Raw genomic sequence first — 21,042 nt, forward strand, 5'->3', positions numbered from 1 at the left:
AAATGAAGGATTCTGAGTAAATAGTCTCAAAGAGCCTCTCAGGCTCCTTGTTTCCTTCACTTCAAGGCATCCTGAAGATCATGGTCATTCTTTTTCATGGCTGCACAATATCCCCCGAATACACATTCCCCAATTGATGGACATTAGTTGTTTCCAGTGTTTTGCACTTACAAGCCACAGTGCACATTTGGTGAGTGTGGAGTTGTATGCATTCATCTGTAGGATGCCAAAGGAAGTGGCCAGTTGACTGAGGTTGTGCATTAGTGATATTCATGGGCGTTCACTCTCCATAGAGGGTGCACTACATTATAATCCTACTGCCCAGTTGTTGCCCTGCTATTTCACTTTTGCGGTGGGGGTGTTAGGTGGGATGTCTAGGTGAGCCATCCAACACACCTTCCACCTGTAAAGCTACATGACATCAGGGTCCTGCTCTGCCCATTTTTAATGCACCAAAAGCTTAACTGGGCTTGACTTGCATCTCCTTTCCTTGCACTTTGCTCTTTTGCTCTCCAGCAATCCCTAATTTGAGAGAGGGAGGGAGGAAGGAAGAGGGGGAGAAAGAGAGAAAGAATGAAAATGAATGAATGAGAGAGGGTTCCAGGTGTTCAGTGTCTTACCAGTGATGTGCCAGCAGCTGTCATCATTCAAACTTCTGTGTACACACACCTGGCTTCCCACAGTCAGGGTGGGGGAGGAGGAGGAGGAGGAGGAGGAGGAGGAGGAGGAGGTGGCCAGCCAGCTGTGTGTGTTATGGTGAAGGTCACAACTACTTAGGCAGTGAGGCTGAAGGGCAAGCTCACCATCGAGGGTTCTGCTTATGGCCTTCAGCTGCAGGTCATCATACTTAGTTTAACAAGGCTCCTGATACTTACTGGCAATTTCACCCTAGGAAGGTACTGATAGAGCTTAAACCTTGGTCATGACCTGGAGCCATGCCTGGAAACCCTCAAAGCTATCACCAGTAACCATCCATGGGCTTAGCGGAGAGGGAGGACCTCCCAGACAAATAAATGGAAATCTGTCACAAAGGAATTGTAAACACCACCCAGTGAATGGAAGTGCTGTTTGTTCCTCCCATTTCCTTCATTGGCATGGCACACGGTGAACTCACTTTATGCATCATTTCCTCAATTGTCCAGGTTAATGGAAGTGGTCAGCAAGTAATCCCTGGATTCTTTACATGTGTCTTTGTAATGTTTACAGGACCCTGTGCGTGTGCACGTACACATGCATTCATTAATGAAACATCTCCTGGACACCAGTGCTTGCCAGGTGCAGGCTCTCTGTGGGTGGCCGATAACCGAGACCCTGGGGAAGTGGCTTATTCAAGGCTCCTTATGACAAAGCACTGGGTGGAAAGTGACAAGTGTCATAAACAAGACAGGCAAAACATGTGCAATGGATCCAGGCACCCTCCACCCCATGACAGCTTTCCTTGTTTGTGTTCCCTGAGCATCTAATCATTCTGAGATTGATTGATGCCCATCCCTGAAGAAAGGGACAGACAGCTGTGTGGAGCAGGTGGGCTGAGGCCTTGGAGGAATGAGCCTAGACTCCAGCATGTGCTGGTTTAACAGGGTCACTGGCAAGTTTCTTTGGGTTGGGTGAGTCTCCCGAAAGATAACTGCAGTGGCGCTGGGCTGGAGAAAGGAAAGAGACCAGAGACATCCGCGCTGGGCCTTTGTTGATGCGATGATGCCATGGGCCTCATCATTAGGACACATGCTTCTGGGTCAGTTAATTATTTCTCACCCTTGCCCTTGAGAAGGGGTTGCATGGAGCTGTGGGCATCTTCTTGCCAAGTCCCCTTTATTACGGACACATCCATCTCAGCGCACATTTGGTAAGTACCTGCTGTGTGTCAGCCGTGAGCCAGGCAGCGGAGGTCCTGCCCCATGGAGTTGACATTCCATCATATCCCCAACAGTGATTATGTAACCATTCTAGGGAGGGTCACTTGGATCTTCGTGAGGAACCTTGAAAAAGTCTTCATATTCCAAAGGGGTGAAGCTATGCTGGGGGAATCTCAGGCATGGGGCAAATATGTGGGGCTGTTTACCCAATGTGAACAGAAGCCAGGGGTGGGGAGGTTGTTCAAGGAAACCAGATGCAGTTAAGTAGCTAGACAGGTCTGCATTATGGCCTGGGGCTGGGCCACGTGTATATACGATTTTTCCATCCCTTTCTTCCAGACGCATGGACGCCCACTGGGAGAAGAGGGGCTGGGGGACCGTGGTGCCCAGCCGCCTGGAGTGACATCTAGGCTGCCAGGTTCCCTGGGCTAAAAGCCTCTTGGCAGCAGAGTAATTGGATATGACTTGCGGCAGGCAGGGAGCAGAGGTATTCAAGTCGGCCGTGCTATTTTTAAATGCCCTCTCTTCCCCAAGTGCAGATTTCGAACTCAGCGGGAGAGAATGGCTCATCTCTGAGCCCGGGGAATCAAAAGGCAGCCCCCTCCCCCCTGGGGTTTAAACCTCCCCGCCTCCATGTTTCAAAATCAGATCTTACATTGAACAGCCACTTACGAATCTTGCCACGACCACGTGTCCCGGTTTGGGGAATGGTAGGCTCCAGGGGCTGTGGGGACGAAGGGACATATGCTGGTTTGTACTGGCTGCCAGCTGGCCAGAGGCAGGCCTGCAGCCCTGGTTCCTTGGTTGCCTGGCAGTGCCAGAGGCTCACCACTAAGCCTACAGGCAAACATGTCCCTGCCTGTCTGCCATCCGCCGCTGTCACTGACTTTTGGTAGCAGCTCACAGCTGCCTGTCAGGCTTTGAAGACAGTGGGAACCAGGGCAGAGAGCAGGCACCCTCCTGTCAAATGTCCCTCTGGGAGCTGAGCCGCACACTGAGCGCAGCCCAGGCTGGAGGGGAGGGCTCAGGGGAGACTCAGCCACATTGCGGCCGCCTCCTTTGTCTCGCTTGTCACTGGCTGTGCTTCCTCTTCCCAGCTCCCCCAGCAGCTGCAGCCTCTGGTGGAGGGTCCTCTGAGCCGTAGGTTGGCTGTGAAATATGCCCCCTGCAGGGCAATGGCGGGTGGTGACTACCCCCGACTCTTGGAGAAGGACAAGGCCACCTCAGGCTGGAGCTGTCATGGAAATGGAGATGCTATGAACAGCCAATACAGAGTGAACACCTTCCAGGCTCCAGATGTCACACCTGTGGGCTAGGAATCACTGTGCTCTGTTAGAGAGGAGGACACAGAGGCCCAAAGCGGAGCTGCTGGCCAAGTTCACTTGGCCCTCCCTGCCCTCCTTTTGAGGACCCTCAAAACACCCCAGACGTCCCAAGGCCCTGGATGCAAAGCGTGAGTGATGCTTCAGCTTCCAGCATCACAGCCCCCTCTTTGAGAGGCTGGCGGAGTTCCAGGTGTCTCCCGCCTTAGCCAGAGGGGGCTAGCCTCTGCGGCACTCTGTTCAAGTTTGTTGCTTCGGGTGACAGGTCTTAAACTCAGTTTTCAAAACTGTTTGGTTAACACGTTGCCAGCTGGGAACCCTGCCAGGACCTCTTCTCTCCAGAGTGGGATTAGAATAAGGCGAGCTGTGCTGGCCCTTTCCAAGGGCCCTGATGCTTGAGTTCACACCCAAAGCATCTTTTATAAAGCAGCATCACTCCAGCCAGCCTTATCTGGAAGTAGACGTGTGGTGGCACCTGAGGGTCTCTGGGGAGACCCTCTTCACCCCAAGGTATGGGCGAGCTCACACCAGGGTAGGGTCTTCCCCGGCCTTCTAAGCAGTTCTGAGTCATAGGTTCTAAAGGGACTTGGAGGACACTTGCTGGCTTTGGACTCTACGGGGCTCCCCGGAACTGAACCCAGGCTCACCCGTGTTAGCCTTGGGCCCTGGCGGCAGGTTGTTTACTTTCTCTGCATCTCAGAGCACTTACCTTCTAATCGGGGAGAAAAGGGGAGCTGGGATTTGGGGAGAGGAGATGAAGGCAGCTGTGGGAGGCCCTGGGACGCCCTGGGAGCCCGGGAGGCTGAGGAAGGGGCAGAGCGACACTGAAGACTGACCCTAGTTTCCACTTTGCTGTACTTACATTTTGTACTATTTTATTTTGAAAAACTACTCAGTACATTTTAAAAGCCACATAACATATGCGCATGGCACAAGAAAATATACCGGGTCTGGCACAAATAATGCCCCCTTTTTATTATAAAATCTTTTATTACAAAATCAGAAGCATGTAATTTTGTAACATACCAATATCATGCTCAAACACACCATATGACATTTTAGGTGAAATGTTCAAATTAAAACTATAAGTTATTACACTCGTATTATTACCCTACCAACCACATTCAAGTAGGCATTACTTTTGCCGGACTGTGTGTGTGTGTGTGTGTGTGTGTGTGTGTGTGTGTGTGTGTAGAACCGGCAACCCAGGTTCTCTCCTTATGGGGAACCATTGTTTTCAGACCTCATGGATCCTTCCAGAAATCATCTGCATATTTACTTTCACTGCACATGTACTAGAATCTAAACCACACCATTTAATTCAAGCTATTGAGGCATCCTCAGGTTCCTCTCATGTAAATGCTTGTTGTAACATCTTTAATATCGGGCCACATGCATATAAGTCACTTTGCGGTATTCAAAGCACCTTATCCCTGTGTGTCTCATCTGAATCCATAGCAGTCCTGGGTATAGAGATGGCTATATCCTTATGCCCATTTTGCCGGTCAAGAAACGGAAGTTCAGAGTGGGTAGGCTACTTGTCTAAGGCCACACAGCAAGTGAATGATTAAGACTGGACTTGAATGCAACTTTCCTGACTCCCCAGGCAGATGCACCCCACTGCTTCCCTGTGGGAAAATACCTCACTCTCCCTTTATTGTATTGGAGATAGAGCAGGCCTTTAATAAAAAACAATTGACCTTGCCCTGGCCAGCATGGCTCAGCGGGTGGGAGCGTCATCCCGTGTGCCGAAAGACTGCCAGCTCAACTTCCACTCAGGGCACACACCTGGGTCATGGGTTCTATCCCTGATTGGGGATCCTATGAGAGGCAACTGATAGATGTTTCTCTCTCTCTCTCCCTCTCTCTCAAAAAAGCAATGAAAAAATGTCCTCGAGTGAGGATTGAAAAAATAAAGAGGGAAAAACAATTGACCTGGTGAACCAGAACCATGTGTAGGCTGGTCTGATTAATCCCAGCAGATCGCTGGACAGGTTGTGGCTACTAAGGTATGTGCGTGTGTGCACACACACACTGCTAACTGCCCCCCTCCGCCACCCACACACACACATACCCCTCAGACTCCAGAAGGGCAAGCACAGCATGTGGGATCCCTTGCTCCTCATGGTACCTTGCCCTGGTGGAGAGGGAGGGGTGCAGTGGTAGCTGGGAAGGACTATGTAAGAGGCCATTTCACCCCCATTAAACATCATTTTGTGCCGCCACAGTATTGCAAAGGGGGAGCACACATTTCCACCAGGGCTGCGGGACAATGTGTGTGGGACCAGGGCCTGACCTAAGCCACAAGTCCTACAAGACCTCTAAAGAACCTGGAGAGACGAACCTTTATTCTTGGCTCATGGACACCCTATTGGCTTCAGATGATACCAGGAGCCCAGGAGATGGGGGCAGGGGCAGCTTCAGGGCCTGGGAGAGCCCCTGTGTCTTTTCAACATACCGTCTCTCCTGGGCCTGGATGACCTTGGCCAGAGTTTAACTGACATCAGCTAGCTGCCCTTGGGAGACCTAAGACAATAACCTTGCCAGCAATTTGCTTAAGGGGCCCCCCTCAGTGTACATGGCCCTTTGTTGAGAACATATTTTAATAGTGCTGATAGTGCAAGAAAGACAGGCTCGGACTCAGAAAACCAGGCTCCAACTTCCCAGCCCTGGGCCAAGTGATATTAGGTAAGTCCATCTAACCCTCTGAGCCTCAGTTTGTTCATCTCTAACATGGGGCATGTTTCCATAATTTGCTGTGCTGGACAGGGTGGGGCTGAACTTGGGAAATGCTTTGTAAGAGGAGACACGATGCACTGGTACTACTGTTGGCACCAGAGAAAGACCGAAGTGAAGTTCCTGGGGATCCGGAGCACCTGGGGTGGAGGAAAGACAAGCAGGGAGGCAGCAAACTGTTCCCAAAGCCCTGGAAATGGACATCAACCTTGGATGGATGAGTTGAGATGCCCAGTGTGGCACCTGCTGGCTACTCAAGGCTGGGGATTGTCCTCAGCCTTTTTGACTTTGCTGTTGGCATTTTCGCTGTTAATTAATATGTCATGGGGGTGGAGAGGAGGAAAAACTCAAAACAATTGATTTGTCTGTTTGCCAGCACATCTGGGAAAAGGCTGGATGTGGGAGGTCAAAACAGGCTAAAAATCAGTGCTTCATGTTCTCAAGGAAACTGTGGGTTTCAATTCTCTGTTGCTATTGCTGATGAAAGCTTGAGGAAATCAAAGTTCAACAGCAAACCCTCCAGGGAGTGAGAGGGAGGGAGGGGGGGAGAGAGAGAGAGAGAGAGAAGGCATTTAAAGGTCTCTGGCTTTGTGGGGGGAAGGGTGATTAAGGGACATGGCTCGTAATTAGGGAGTCATCCATCTGTCCACCCAGTAAGTGTGCAGTAAGCACCCAGATTCCAGATTCCATCCAGCCCTTTCCTGAGCTCTGGATGTTGCAGGGAGAAAAGACAAGGATTTTGTTCTCCAAACATCCAAACTCACATTCATGGCAATAAGAGCATAACTCAAAATTGAGTCTGCACCTCAATAAATGGCAACATTATCTGTATCAGTTAGCTTTTCTGTATAGCAACCACTCCAAAGCTTGGCTTTAAGACAACCACCATTAATTTAGCTCACAATTCAGCAGGTTGATAATTTGGATTCGACTCAAAGAACTCAGCTGGGAAGTCCTTTGGTCTTCTCTGGGCTCACTCATACATCTACAGCCTCTATGGTCATCTGGGACAGCTTATCTCTGCTGTACGTATCTCTCATTCTCCAGCTGGTTAGCCTGGGCTTGTGCACATGGTAGAGGCAGGGGTCAGAGAGACCACTCACTCAACATCTCCATGGTTTTTTCTTCTCTCTGGATGTACAGACAGCCTTTCAAGTTCATCTGCACTAAATGGCAGGGATTTAATGTGTCGCTCTCTTGGGGGCATTTGAATCTTAAGCAGGAATGAGGGAGAGAGAGAGAGAGAGAGAGAGAGCAATGCTTGATCCAAAGTGCAGACTTCCTCCTGGAGGATTTTTGGCTCCAGTGGGAATGCTATTACTGGACCATGAATCTCTTCAGTCCCCGCATTCATCAGGGGAGTAGGAGGCCAGCCAGGGAGCTTCTGTTGGCAGGGAGCCCTGGGGTGGCCTGTTGCCGGGTGCCCTGGCCACTTCCCCTGCCTGGCGCTTCACTCCAGACCATGCTTGGGCTTGATGAGGACACGGGGCTCACAAGGTGTGGGTATTCTCTGAGCCCTGGGCCAGGCCCAGCAGAGGGTGAGAAGCATCTGTCCTCCGTGGGGCACTTCTACAGGTGCTGTCTCACAGTATTGCCCCAGTCAGGTGGGCAGGTAAGGCACTGAGCACTTACCTGGCAGATCAGAAGGCTGCAGCCCAGAGCTAGAAAGCCAGGTGCTTCGGCTCTTTCCTGATGACTTGCCTGGGGCTGACCTCCATGGGCACAGGCCCAGTCTTGGCCCGCAGGGGCTGTCGGTCCAGCTGGGTGACCTGAAATGATAAATAGGCAGGTTGGGAATCAACAAGCTGCGTGAGCAGGAGCACAGCTGGACCAGGCCCGCCAGGGGAGGGCCACTTGGGTGTCGGAAGGCGAGTGCAGTCCCAGACCAAGCCAGGGGCAGACAAGGGGCTGACAGAGGCACATGAAGTGACTTGAGGGGGCCCCTGCTGCTGGTTAGGTGTCTGGGATCTGCCAGTTCTGAGAAACCTATAGCCCTGCCTTTCCCAGGCATCTCCTCTTCCCTCTGTCCTCTCTCTTTGCTATCTCCCTTCCTGTTCTCTCTTCTCTCTCCTGCCTTCCTTTCTCCTCTCTTAATATATCATCCAGTGTCTCCCTCCCTCCCTTCTTTCTGCCTTGCTTCTGTCTCTGTCACACACACAACCCCCCGCCCCCGCACCCCAAGGTCTTAGACCGAGGCGCCCATGAGCAATAACAGTTGGGAATCTAATTTAATTACCTGTGGCTTCCCCTGAAAGCGAATGGATACCCACCCACTGAAGTGATTTGATTTCAGGGGCATGGGGAGGCCAGGAACTCCCGCAGTGTCCAGACTCACTGGCTGCTGCCTGAAATCCCACCATTAGAACTGCATGATGTGATCTTGCCAAAACATAACTGCTCCTGAGAAAAGCCACCGTCCAAACTTTTCTCCATCGCAGTTCAGAGTAAATGGGCCCTGAGGGCTTGGAGCAGGGCAGGGGTGCCCAGGAGAACTTGTACTCAGAAGAAACAACTCCCCTGGGGGAGGCGGGCGGCAGACGAATGATGTTACCTTCCGTGCTGTCCACAGTGTTCACAGGGCCTTTGTAAGTGGAATGTGTGTTTTGTAAACCTCAGGAGGAGGAGTCCTGGTGGGAGTCGCTATCTGAGCTGCATCTGCCTGTTTGTGGCTCCAAGCGATGTTAACGGGAGTGCCCTACCACTTCGCGAAAGCTGTTGGGGTGTGGGGCTTTGCTTTTTAAAAAAATTTGTTTGAGTTTTTCAAGACTATTGGGAGAATGTCTGAACTCGTGACTTAGGAGGGACTAGACGTGGCTTAAAACCAACATCATCAGCAAGGCAGGTCCATCCTTCCTCGGTCAGGAACGGCAAGAGGAGGGTCCTGTTCTGGCTCTGAAACTGCTTTTTCTTCTGGGTTAGCTGGCTGTGATTCACACTGACCACCTCGTGCGCTGTGTCGCTTCAGCCCGTGCTGCTCTTGCAACAGAGCCCCGATACTCACGGAAAGAATCCAGTCTTTCTGTCTGCAGTGTTTCCTGGCCCCTTCAGTTACGTTTGCTCCTCTGCCACCATGCAAACAGTGCAAATGCTGGGAGGCAGCTGTTTTGCATACTAACAAGGCTTTTAGCAAGATGCCACTTTCTACATGTTCAACTGTTCATATTCATTCATTCATTCATTCATTCAACCAGCAAGTTTTTACTATGTATTAAGATCTGTGCCAAGCCCTGTCTGAGTAGTTCAGTTGTTTAGGGCATCGTCCCGATATGCCGAGGTTGCAGTTCAATCCCCAGCCAGGGCACATATAGGAATCAACCAATGAATGCATAAATAAGTGAAACAACAAATTGATGTTTCTCCCTCTCTCACTCTCTCACTCTCAAGTCAATAAAAAAATAAAGTTCAAAAACAAAAATTACCTGTGCCAGGCGCTAGGGATATAGGTGAATGAGACAGATCTAGGACCAGCTTTCATGGAGTGAGGTCTTCTGACCATAGATGCCCTCCATAATATGTCCTTTTTTGACTGTAGTGGGAACTTTTTTTATATCCCTCTTCGCATTAGATGGGGAAAAGGTATCTTCTGGGATGGATGATGCCCAGAAGGCTGTCCTGTTACCCATGGGTTGTCTGGCAGACAGCACCCTGCCCCCATCCCTTACTCCTGGCTCCTGACAGCAACTGGAGCCAAAACTGGCCCTTTGCTGCTTGCTGGAAGTTTGCCATTTAATTGTCTCATGCCCAGGGCAAGTGGGCTTCCTTAGGATGGAAGTTCCCTTCCATCCATGTCTCTGTGTCTTGAGAGCCCAGAATTCAGTTTCATGGAAAAAGCTGAGCTTTTCACTATAGATCAAAGGCTGGCCCCGGGGAAGCATTCACAAAGCCGTGCTTGGGGGTGAGGGATCCCTTTGGGCATATCACTTCCTTTCCAGGCCCCATGTGTCCTCTGTTGGTGAGGCAACCAAACTAAGGGGAGGGAGGAAAGCAGACCTCTGGCAGCCCAAGGAGCCAAGGCAGGAGAAGAGGCCTCCTGGGGTTGATCAGACTGGAGCAAAAGTGGTTAAACTGATTGGCCTGGAGTAGGTAAGGGAGCCAGGAAGGACAGCTTAGGAAGCTGCATTCTGGCAAATGGCCCATACTCCATATTCTTCATCTCAGATTTGTCTGGTTTGTAGTCAAGCAGTTAACTCGTGAAGTACCCTTCTGACTCCTGGTCCTGCCATTCAAGATTCCCCCATCTTTCTGGTATTACTTTCCCAAGCAGCCTGCATCTGGATGGATCACAAACGATGCATTACCTAGTCATACGGAACTTGGATGTGTCCCAGGATAGCAAAGTCAGTGTGGGCCATGGGAAGGCTCAGAGATGCAGGAAATGGAATTCTGAGCTGTATCAGTGGAGCGGGAAGAGGAAGTCCCTGTGGGCCACACTGAGTAGAACAGGGAGTCTGTCTTTGGACTCTCGCCTGTGGCTTGCATTTCCTCCTTGCACTTGGCTGCGCTCAGGTGTCCAGACTCAGGCCCCGAGTACTCAGGCTTGTTCTCTCATTGCTACTAGGGTCCTTCCCCCTTTCCCTACCACCCAGGCTGGCATTTCTATGCCTTCGGGGACCAGTCCAGCCTAGCTTTGATCAGGCGGAAGCTGGGTCTTGCAGTGTGAATTTGTATCATCCCCTGGTGAGCTTCGGATGGGACCTGGGGGTGTTCCAGGCCATCTCCCATCCAGTGTTCACACTCCTCTGCTGGACAGCTAGTTGGCCTCTGCGTGGACATCCCCGATAACAAGAAAGTTTGGGGAACAATGTGACATTCTAAGGAATGTCTTCCTTCTGTTGATCCAAGTCTACCCGAATGAGCTTAATCCCTTGCCTGCAGCTACTCCCTGACCCGGAGCTTCCTCCCCATTCACGCCCACTGCGCCAGCCGTCTCAGGCTTCAGAGTCCTGTTTACCTGCATCCATCTTCATCTGAGCCATCAGGAATTGGTGCCAGTGCCTCGAAGTTTCTTTCAGCCTTTTCCATCAGTTAAACTCTGTGAAATGTAGGGCCTAAAGAAAGCCTTTCCAGTGAGGGTTTCCAGGGACTTGCCTTGTGACAGAAGCACCCAATGGACTGGGAACAGCTTGGCCTCCTCTATAAAGCTGGGGGTGTCCTGGGCATTTTCTTAGGCCAGGAAGGGAGCCTGGGGCCACTGGTGGAAGCACAGTGGACTGGACTAAGCCTAAGCAAAATTACCACGGCCATTCCTCAGCATCTCCCACAGAAGACATTCAAAACCCTTCCCCATGGGCACCAGCAGGAGGTCTCTCGCAAGTTCGTGGTTGCTTCCTTAGGCAGGAATGGGCTTCCCCCTTGGGGCCGGGCTTGAGAAAGGGATGAGGGATAAGGAGGGGAGGTGGGACCAGCAGGGCTATGGCATGTCATCTCTAGGCAGGAAGGTTTCTCTCTGGGAGTACCATATGCAGACATATGTGGGCATATGAGGATCTGAGTGCCGTAAGGGGGACTCCCAGATGGCAGGCTCAGGGAGAGCACCCTGCACTGGGACTTGGGACATCCAGCCCCAGCTCAGACGTAACTACCTGAGAACACTGGGACAAACCACCCGCATTTTCCGGCCTCGGGGTCCTCATCTGTAGAATGAAGGCTAGACGGTCTCTGAGCCTCACGTAGCTTGATTATTTGCATGACTCTTTAGTGCGGTTCCATGAAGAGCCACATTTCTTTAGGAGCTAATAATTTGATATTTAATAGTTTTTGGATAATGGAGGGCTTTCTTCCTTTTCTTTCCTTCCTCACTTTCCTCCCTCTTCCTTTCCCTTCTCTCTCTTCCATTCTCATTCCCCTCCCTCCTCTCTTGGAAGACTCCTAAGCCCCCTCTAAGAACACAGGGCATTTGCTGCATGGTATTTGTCCTGAAAGCACTCACTTCATGGCTTATTATTGGAAATAAAATTTGTCTACAAATAAAATGCCAAGTACCACAGGCAAATGCCACAAGTCCAGTAGAGAGGGGAGTCTCGTCCAGCTGGGAAATTACATCTCAGAGTTAAGACCTGTCCTGGGTAACTGAGGTTCGATAGAATGTGACTGTTCAGTGAGGTCGGTAGCAGGGCCAGGGGGCAGAAAATGGCCAATGTGGGCCTGGAGGCAGGCAAGGCCCCTGGGGGCCTGGGAAGGAGAGAGGAAAGGTAAGAGAGAGAAACACCAGGAGGGAAGTTTGCGCAGGGAATAGAATGCTCTGAATTGGGCATTAGGATAATGTGGCAGCCATTTGGAAGGTGGATTTTGAAGGTCAGCACTTGTCTGCCCTGCTACTCACTGTTTCCAGCCCACTTCAAATGCTGGGCACGGAAACTGAGCACTCATACACTCATCTCAGTAGGTGGTGGGACAGGAGACCCGGTCCTGGGCCGCTCGGCTGTGGGGTTCTGGGGAAATGACAGCATTCAGTTCTCAAACACCTTCCCGTGAGCAAGGTGAGAGGTCTGGCCAGAAGGTGTTAGTGGCCCCAGCCAGCCGAGAGAGTTAGCAGGAGTATGGGACCAGGTGTTATTGTGGGTGACGTGTCTGGGAAACTGGGCCTGGAGAAGCCCAACGTCCTGTCGGGGTCTGACCCTGACCACCAGAACCGAGCGCTCACACCAGTAACTGCCTGGCTCTGAAAGCCTCTAGCAGTGGACGCCTTCCTCACTGGTCTCTGGTGGGCAGCTATTTGCTTTTCAAAAGACCGATTTTCTTTGCAACGTGAGAGCTGGAGTTTCAGGAAGGAGGAACATCTGACTCCAGCCCTTGCTGTGAGGAAGTGCTCGGCAGTGACAAGCCTGAGCCATCCTCTCCGCCCCCACCATCCTGGGGCCTTGGGGGGGGGGGTCCCCTTGGCCCTCCCACTAACCCCTCCCCTTCCGGAGGCCTGTTCTGCCCCCAACTGTGAGCTGGGTCAATGAGCTGAGTGAGGCAGGGAACCTGACACCCTGAGAACTGGCCTGGGGAGGATGGGACACGCTGGACCAGCTTCCCTGGAGACCAGGACGGTTCAGTTCCCACCCTGCTCTCCCAGGGTCCCATGTCCCTGGGAGGAGAGGGGGAGATTTGGCCCCCGTTGACTGGAGGGCCTGTGACAGGGACTCTGGGCCAGCCCTTTGGAAGAGGCATCCACTGGCAGGAGGCGGTCACTGCCAGGGGAGGCCCTGGTGGGCAGGAGGTGGGACAGGGAGATGTCAGGCTGCCACCCTCGTCCTTGCCGAACAACATGGCCTGTTCTCACCTGTTTGCGTCATGTGAGGGCTTGGCAGTGGTTGCTCTCAGCCCTGGGCTGTCGAGAATGAAAGCCGCTTTACTTTGGGGGGACCACATTGATCCAGATTAGGAGACAGCGAGAGGATCCCCGCTGTGGAGGGGCTCCATGCAGCCCTGGCTCCGCTGTCGCGGCCACCTGTCTCTGGCACTGTAACTTCTTGGCCTAGGTCCTCTCTGCTCCTGCCCCGGCCCCATCTTGAGGCCCCCCTCCTCCCCAGGCCAGAGGAAACCACAGATGGGCCTGTGTGTCCTCCAGGTGTCCTGGTCCTATTTCTGCACCGCTCTCCTTCCTGGGAGGTCCCCTCACTGCCACCTCTGCTTTGTCAAACGCTGTTCCCTGGCTCTGTCTGTGCCCTCCCATCGACACTCGGCTTTCAGGAAAGACCTCGGTTCCAATCACCGCTATGTGAACGAACCGTCCAGGGACCCAGGCCCTCTATTGCTGTCCTCTCTGCCCCTGCCCACAGCCCTGGGCCGTTGAGCGAAGTCCTGTGGTTTCTTCCTTCCTCCGATCCACTCACTTTCCAGTCAGCCTGCTCGGGCTCCCTGCCCACGAGACGCTGATCAGCCACCAGTCCCGGGGCACTTGTGAAGCACCTCTTATGTGCTGCGCGCGCCAGGCGGGCATCAGGTGGGCCCCGCTGCAGGGACTTCCCCAGCCCCAGCCGTGCAAGGCTGACCTGGGCCTCCCTACCCAGCCCGCCCTGCCTCCCTCAGCCCTACGCTGGAAGGCGCTGCTCCCAGCCAGCTCTGGGGGGTGGGGGGTGCGTTAATGGTCAGCATTGATTTCCTGAATTCTAAGTGCACAATTCTAAATGCAAAGATTCTCATTTCTGAAACAAATGTGTGCCTTACACTTGTGTTTCTTTGGTGTGTTATTTTGTTTGTTTCTGAGAGATCTTTCCTTCTCCCCACTCCCTAAAAACATTACTTAGCGCATGGTGAACCTTGCAGTCCATGGCATTTCAGCCCTGGGGAAATAAATGGATGGTATAATCGGGGACATCTGGAGATTGTTGTTATTTTTTTTAGCCCCGCCACCTCCCTTCCCTCAGTCAATCCCCATATCCTACGGAGATTATTTGTTAACCCAATGGAGTGACTCTAATGGGAATCAACAGTAGGTTGTCTATTGATGGGGGCATTTTGGACATAAATGTTGTTCAGATGTCACTGATCATTGGCTTTTCATGGGCCCAGATATTCCACCCTTAGGCCTTCACTCCTGTGGTCTCAGAGGCCAATAGAGCAGCAATTATCTGCTGCTTTCATGACCCCACAGACAGAGGGTTGTGGAGAGGCAGGCATCCCTGCATGGGCCTCTCCTGGCTTCGGCTCCCTTCTGAGAAGGGAGCTGAGATTGAGAATCCGCTGGGGATGGAGGTGACGGGGAGGGGAAACAGAGTCCCAAAATGGAAGTTAAAGGACCTTTGCGGATGGCAGCTTGGGTGTGTAGGGGGTGGGGGGAAGTGAGGACATGGAAGGATTGGGCAAAAAGGAAAAAGGACTCACGGGCATGGACAACGACGTGGTGATTGCTGGGGGGAGGGGGTATAAGGGAACTAAATGGTAATGGAAAAATACAATAAAGATTAAATTGAAAAATTAAAGTAAAAAGATAAATTAAAAAAAGACCTTTGCAGGTGGAGATCGCCTGGAATGATATGGAACAAATAGACACTTCTGTTCGCCTTTCTCTTGCTGCCCACTTTGGAGAGAGGGCACCTGTTCCCACTTCCCGGGGCATGCCCCGCAGAGCACAGGCTACAGGGCAGCGGCGGCACTCCTCTGGGCCAGGGGCCTCGGCCAGTCCTCTTTCTAAATAGCCTTCATACAAAGCTGCAGGCTCCGCCTCGCACGGTGGCACCCTTGTGGCAGAAGGGCCTTGTGGAAGAGATGTCCCTGCTTTTCCTGGCGATGAGAGGCACTCCACCAGTGCCCTAGGGGGAGGGCGCCTGGCTGGCCCCCCTGACCTCTATCTGCCAAGCCACAGCTTTAAAACCCAGAGTTCACCGAGCCCTCCTTGCCACTCCCCGTCCCCTTCAGTTTCGATCCAGCTTGACTTCAACCTGCCCTAGTACATCCATCCCTGTGGGCCCCTGTGTTTTGCTCAGTCGCCCCAGCAGTCAGCCCACCAGGTCTTTACTGAATGCTAGCTCCAAGGGAGGCACAGAGCTGAGCCAGCTGGGGGTGGCCAGTGTGAAGAAGCAGCTCAGGGTAGCCACTGCCAGTCGCCCCGCGAGTGGCGCAGACAAGGTGTTCTGCGGGAACTCGGAAGGGAAGGGCGTCGTCCCCCGGGGCTGGTGGGCGGAAGAGGCATTTTCAAAAGAGCTCAGAGGTGACCTTTTTGGATGGAGAAGGCAGCTGGCAGACGTGAGCAAAGGCCCTTGTGGGAATGAGCATGGCATGCCTAGAGATTTGAGGAGACCAACGTGGACGGCTCGGGGTGGGGGGGGCCTTCGTGGGTTAGTGGGGATCAGGAGGGTGGAGCTTTGCTATCAGGCTAGCGGCGTGCCTCTCACCTACTTGATTAGGCCACAGCCCCTGGACTCATGGAAACCAGAATTCACCAGGCTGAGACGCCCTACTTATCCAGAATGCTTGTGGGAATTAAGGTTCTAGAGAATTCTTTTCTGGCTCACTTGAGGGCAGTCAGAAACTATTTTTATTTTGTTTTGCAAATATTTATTTTTAAAACATTAAAAAAATCTCTCAATGACATGCATGTCATCTACAAAGTTGAACAGCCCATAAGACATTTAGTAAAACAGTGAGTGCTTGCCCCTTGACCTCCCGCCCCAGGGCTGTTCCCTGAAGCTTGGCGCTTCAGCTCCTCTCTGGGTATGCACTCCCTGGCATATGAGTTACTCAGTAAATGTCTAAACAAGTTCTTATGCCGCTTTTTGTTGATTTTCCAATTTTGACATTGGCCATTTTCTTCTTATTTTGGAAGAAATGTCCTTTTCTGTTCTTTGGTTTATTAGTGTTTGTTTTATTATTAATATCAAATACTGTTCACTGATGAACCAAGTAGTTCATAACAGTTATACTTTCTTGCACAACCTTTTCTCTTTCTGGAGGTCACAATTACCTCATTTTTGGGGTGGGGTGCTGCCTTGCTTTCTGCGACATTTTTACAGATTCTTGCCAAATTCTCTATGAAGTTGTAAAATTCCTCCAAATATGATTTTCATGTGGCCAACTGCATCGGTAACCCTCTCGTTTCCATCTCCCCCGCCACACCCGCTCGGAGCTCCCACCCTCTGCTCCCCCTAAAATGCTTGCTGGAGCAGCTGTGTGTGTGGGAAAGCTCGCCTGTCTTGGGGGCCACCCCCCAATAGCTTTGCTCCTCTCTCAGGGTTTCTTTGAGAAAGGGTGCCAAGCAAGCATTGATTGAAGAAGGTTGATTTTTTTGAGACCCTGCATGTTTGAAAATGGCTTTAATTCTATTCTCACACTCGGTTAATAGTTTGGCTGGGCATAGAATTCTAGATTAACACCCCTACCCCCCGCCATGATCTTCAAGGCAATTGCTTTACTGTTTTTAAGCTTTCATTGTTGCTCTTGAAAACTCTCTTGCAATTCTGCTTCCTGACCCTTTGTGTGGCCCCTTTTTGTTTTCTCTCTGGAAGGTGCTAGAATCATTGCCTTGCCCCCACTGTTTGGACGTTTCACAGTCAGGTGCTTTGGTGTGGGGCTCTTCCCCCTTCTATTTTCCTAGCACTCAGAGGCCTCTTCTATCTAGAAACCCAGACTTTCACTTCGGGGGAATATTTTTTTGGTAATTTTTTACAAAAATTTTTTTGTAATTTTGTAATTTTTTTTGGTAAATTTCCACAATTTTCTCCCTGGTGTTTCCTTTGTTCTTTCTCTCTTACTAGTCAATGTGGAATTTTCTGACCAGATCCTTCAATGTTTGTCTCCTTTTTCTCCTAGTTCCTATCACCTAGTTCTACTACCCAGGAAATTTTCCCAGTGTTTCTTCTGTTGAATTTCAGACTTCACTCTTATATTTTTAATTTCCAAGAGCTCTTCTCTTGTTTTCTCATTGCTCCTTTTAAAAGAACAACTCCCCCGCCCCCCACCCCCACCCCCATGGATCCAGCATCTTATTTCTCTGAAGAGATTGAGGATAATGTTTTAAAATTTGTTTTTTTCCTGGTTCTTGCATTACTTCAGTTCCTCTGAGTTCATTTCCTTTTTTCTTCCTTTCTTCTTCTTCTTCTTCTTCTTCTTCTTTTATTTTTTTTTATATTGTATATTCTCTCTTTTCACTTTGTAATCTTCCCCAAGAGACTGGTCCCCCTTGGGCTGTCTGTTCACATTGAAGAATAGGTCACTAACATCTGCCAGAAGTTGTATGTATGGATTTTCAACTTACAGGCTTCACTATAGAGTGGCCAGCTGGAGGCCCAGCCGTTTTCTTGGGTACTCCCCACCAGAAGAATCTGTAGTGCTCTTTCTGGGGCCAGTTTCCAGTCCAGGGCTATGGCAGGTGCAGGGAAGGGGCACCTGGGTGACAGTTCTTTCAGAACCAAGTGGCAGAAGGGGGCAGGGGTCTCCACAGAACCATTCATAGGTGATCACCTAACCCCACAGCTGGAGCATGGTGCAGCGCCCTGCCCTCCTCTTACCGCAGCCTCTCTGGCTCAATTTCCCCACATCATGCTGGGGTGACAGGAGGAGCCTCAGGCAGAAGTGCTCCTCGTACAAGCTCAAATCGCCTTCCCATTCTCAGCTCCACAGTGGCCACTGCCTCCAACTCCTGACCCTTCCAGCACGTGTGGCAAAATCTGTCCCCTGTCTTGTTGACTGTCCTCCCCTTCAGTTGGAGCTTGGTTTCTGATTTCTCAGCTCTGCTGATTCTTCCATCTGCTTTCCATCTTCAAGACATCTGTTGACATCTGTTGCCTGCTGATGTCACCTCTTCTGTTCTCTCTGCCCTTGTCTCTTTATCTGCTCTCTATTCCTTTGGTCAGGAATAGACCTATTTCTGAGGAAGCCCCTGCAGAGCTTCCTGAGGGGCCAACTCCTCTTCCTGGCCTTACTGGAGACTCCAGGGACAAGAGCTACATCTTTGCTTGTTACCAAAGTCAATTTTATTTAGAAAAGTAATGGAGACTCGAGTAAATGTTGGCTGAGCCCAACTTATTCCTAGAAATGGTTGCTTTTAAATAAATTATAATATTATAACGCATTGTTTAATTATTATTTATTATTTAAAAAGTTAGCCTCCCCCCCCCAAAAAAAAAACTGCATGGAAAACAACTTATAGTTGTTTCCTGTCTGGAAATGAGGGCTCCCTGTGGGCTGGGTCCTAGCTAGCCGAGGCTTTGGTGAAGTACAGAGCTTGGCGAGGCTGGGCTCAGGGTTCTCTATGTGGCATCTATTAGAAAAGGTAGAGAGGTCAAGAGGTTGCATGGGAGGAGTCTAATTCAAGAAAGCCAATCAGCCTCAAGGACCTTAAAACTCTTATCACAACTGTGTTAATTTTTTAAATGATGCTTATCTGTTCATTAAAGAAAGCACCCATCTCTCCTCCCACGCAGAAGGCACAAGGCCTTTTCTTGGCAGCATTAAAGATGACCATATGGTATAAAAGTGATGAGATTGCTGTGTTCTAATGAAGGTCTTGAGTTTCGCCAGCTGCAGGGTGTTCCCGGGCGATGAGGGGTCTGTGGGGGAGGGGCGCAGTGCCGGTCCTCAAGGAGTCTTCTTTCTGCCCTTGCTTCTCCAGGTGCCCCCTTTCAAAGGTCTCAGCATCCTCACGCTACCTCCTGCCGCCACTTCCACCTGGGCCCCCCACAGCCGCAGCAGCTCGCGCCCGACTTCCCCCTGGCCCACCCCGTGCAGTCGCAGCCGGGCCTCAGCGCCCACATGGCCCCGGCCCACCAGCACAGCGGCGCCCTGCACCAGTCGCTGACCCCGCTGCCCACCCTGCAGTTCCAGGACGTCACAGGTCCCTCCTTCCTACCTCAGGCCCTGCACCAGCAATACCTCCTGCAGCAGCAGCTCCTGGAAGCCCAGCACCGCAGGCTGGTCTCGCACCCCAGGTGGGTGTTTTCTAGGGCGGGTGGGGGGCGGGGGCGGGGCCTAGGGTAGGACCGCAGTCACTAAGTGGGTCTGTGCAGAGGCAGCTTTTGCTCCAGTTGGAGTTGTTCATTTGAAGCAGTGAGGGCTGCCTTGTCCCCACCCGGGCTCCCTCTGTGGCCAGTGTGTGTTCCTGACACATTGCCCAGGCCCTGGGACAGGAGCTGGATAACTAGTGGTCAGTGATGCTTACAGTGGTATTTTGCACGTTGTGAAATATTTGACAGAGGACCCGTTAGGTCCCCACTAGCTTCATAATCACCTGGCTCTAAAACCCAAGATCTGTAAGGAATATTAAAGGTCATGGCTGGTTCAATCCCGCCTTCAGAGCCCCTGGTTTGGTTGGAGAGACCAGCTATGACGCAGATGGAAAGGAAAGGTAGACAACACTAATCAAATGGCCTGAATGAGCTAGGGTGAGTGGGGGCAGGGTGATCCCTGGCAAATCACTTCCCCGCATGAGCCTCAGCTGTCAACAGAAAGAGTTGAACCTGTGATGCTCCAGCTCCTGTGTTTACAGTTATGACTTGATATTTTACTTTATTAAAAATTAAAAGAGAAATTTTAAAAATTACTTATTCAATGTAAAATAACAACAATGAACTCTTTATATGTGAATACCAGTAGAATGTTTTTGAAAAATAGCTATATGTTAATGTGGTAAGAAGAGTGACCCCCCCCATGCCCCCTTTTTAAAACATAGTTGCAAATCTCTTTAATGCCTGGCTTAATAGAAGACAGCTGTGTTCTCGTGTCTGCTTCTGTTGCAGAATTACATGTCACAAATGTTCACTTGTGAGAGAATGAAAAAGTAAAGAACATCATAATATTCTCATAAAAATAGTGTTGAGCTCACAAGCCGTAGGAAGGGACTCGCAGAGGTGCTGGGAGCCCACTTGGAGGACCTCGGGACTAGATGATGTCTAAGGCCATAACCATCCATAACGATAGGGGCTGGGTGCCTGGGGCAGAAAGGGGGGTGTTGTAGGTGAGTGTCAGAGGGAGGAGAGGTCACCATGACTGGAGTGTTCAGGGAGGCCTTCCAGAAGGAGGTGGCTTTGACCTGGGCTGTAAAAGCTGAGCAGAGTGTGAAGGAGGGTGAAGGAGAGAAGAGCATGGTGGGAAGACAGGGTGCACAGAGGTGGGAGAGCCTGCAGGAGGCAGATTTAAGTGTCTTGAAGACAGCCAAGCAAGGACAAAGGGAGTAGGAGAAGGAGCAGAGGAGACAGACACCTGGGTGGGCAGGTGGCCTGCTACAGACAAACTCAGGAAGAGGCCTTGGCCCAGTGGGTGGCCAGAGAGAGCAGGAATGTCGGAGTTATTGGCTGCTGCCCAGCTGGGAAACCTCCTCAGAGTTGGGAAAGGGGGCAAAGCCCGCTGCTCTGGGGGCTGGCTGGGGCCGCTCAGAGCTCCTGGGCGCTGGGCTGGTCCTGGGCAGCCCAGACACCATGGACCCTCCTTCCCTTCCGGTGCAGGCGGAGTCAGGAGCGCGTGTCTGTCCACCCCCACCGACTCCACCCCAGCTTCGACTTCGGCCACCAACTCCAGACACCTCAGCCCAGATATCTGGCTGAGGGCACTGACTGGTGAGTTTTTGGGGTCCCTGGGGGAGGCGGGAGGGGGGAGGGTCTTGCCTGATCCATGGAGTTCCTGTGCCTTTCACCTGAATAATGCAGGAGGCCTGGTGTTCAAGCTCCAGCCTTTGCCCCTGTCCCCAGTCACCCTCAGGGACATATGGC

General features: G+C 51.5%; 1 protein-coding gene across 1 annotated transcript in view; it reads left to right on the forward strand.

The window, feature by feature from the left end:
• The window catches only part of ARK2C (arkadia (RNF111) C-terminal like ring finger ubiquitin ligase 2C), an 88,990-nt gene that overhangs the window by 56,123 nt on the left and 11,825 nt on the right, over nt 1-21,042 (forward strand). The window contains exons 2-3 of the mRNA XM_054583859.1: nt 18,951-19,266; nt 20,779-20,889. Of these exons, the coding sequence (XP_054439834.1) occupies nt 18,951-19,266; nt 20,779-20,889 (427 nt within the window). The remainder of the gene's footprint in view (nt 1-18,950; nt 19,267-20,778; nt 20,890-21,042) is intronic.

The sequence above is a fragment of the Pteronotus mesoamericanus genome, unplaced genomic scaffold (genome assembly GCF_021234165.1).
Source record: "Pteronotus mesoamericanus isolate MK-2021 breed Mesoamerican mustached bat unplaced genomic scaffold, CSHL_Meso_final contig_74, whole genome shotgun sequence".
NCBI classification, from domain to species: domain Eukaryota; kingdom Metazoa; phylum Chordata; class Mammalia; order Chiroptera; family Mormoopidae; genus Pteronotus; species Pteronotus mesoamericanus.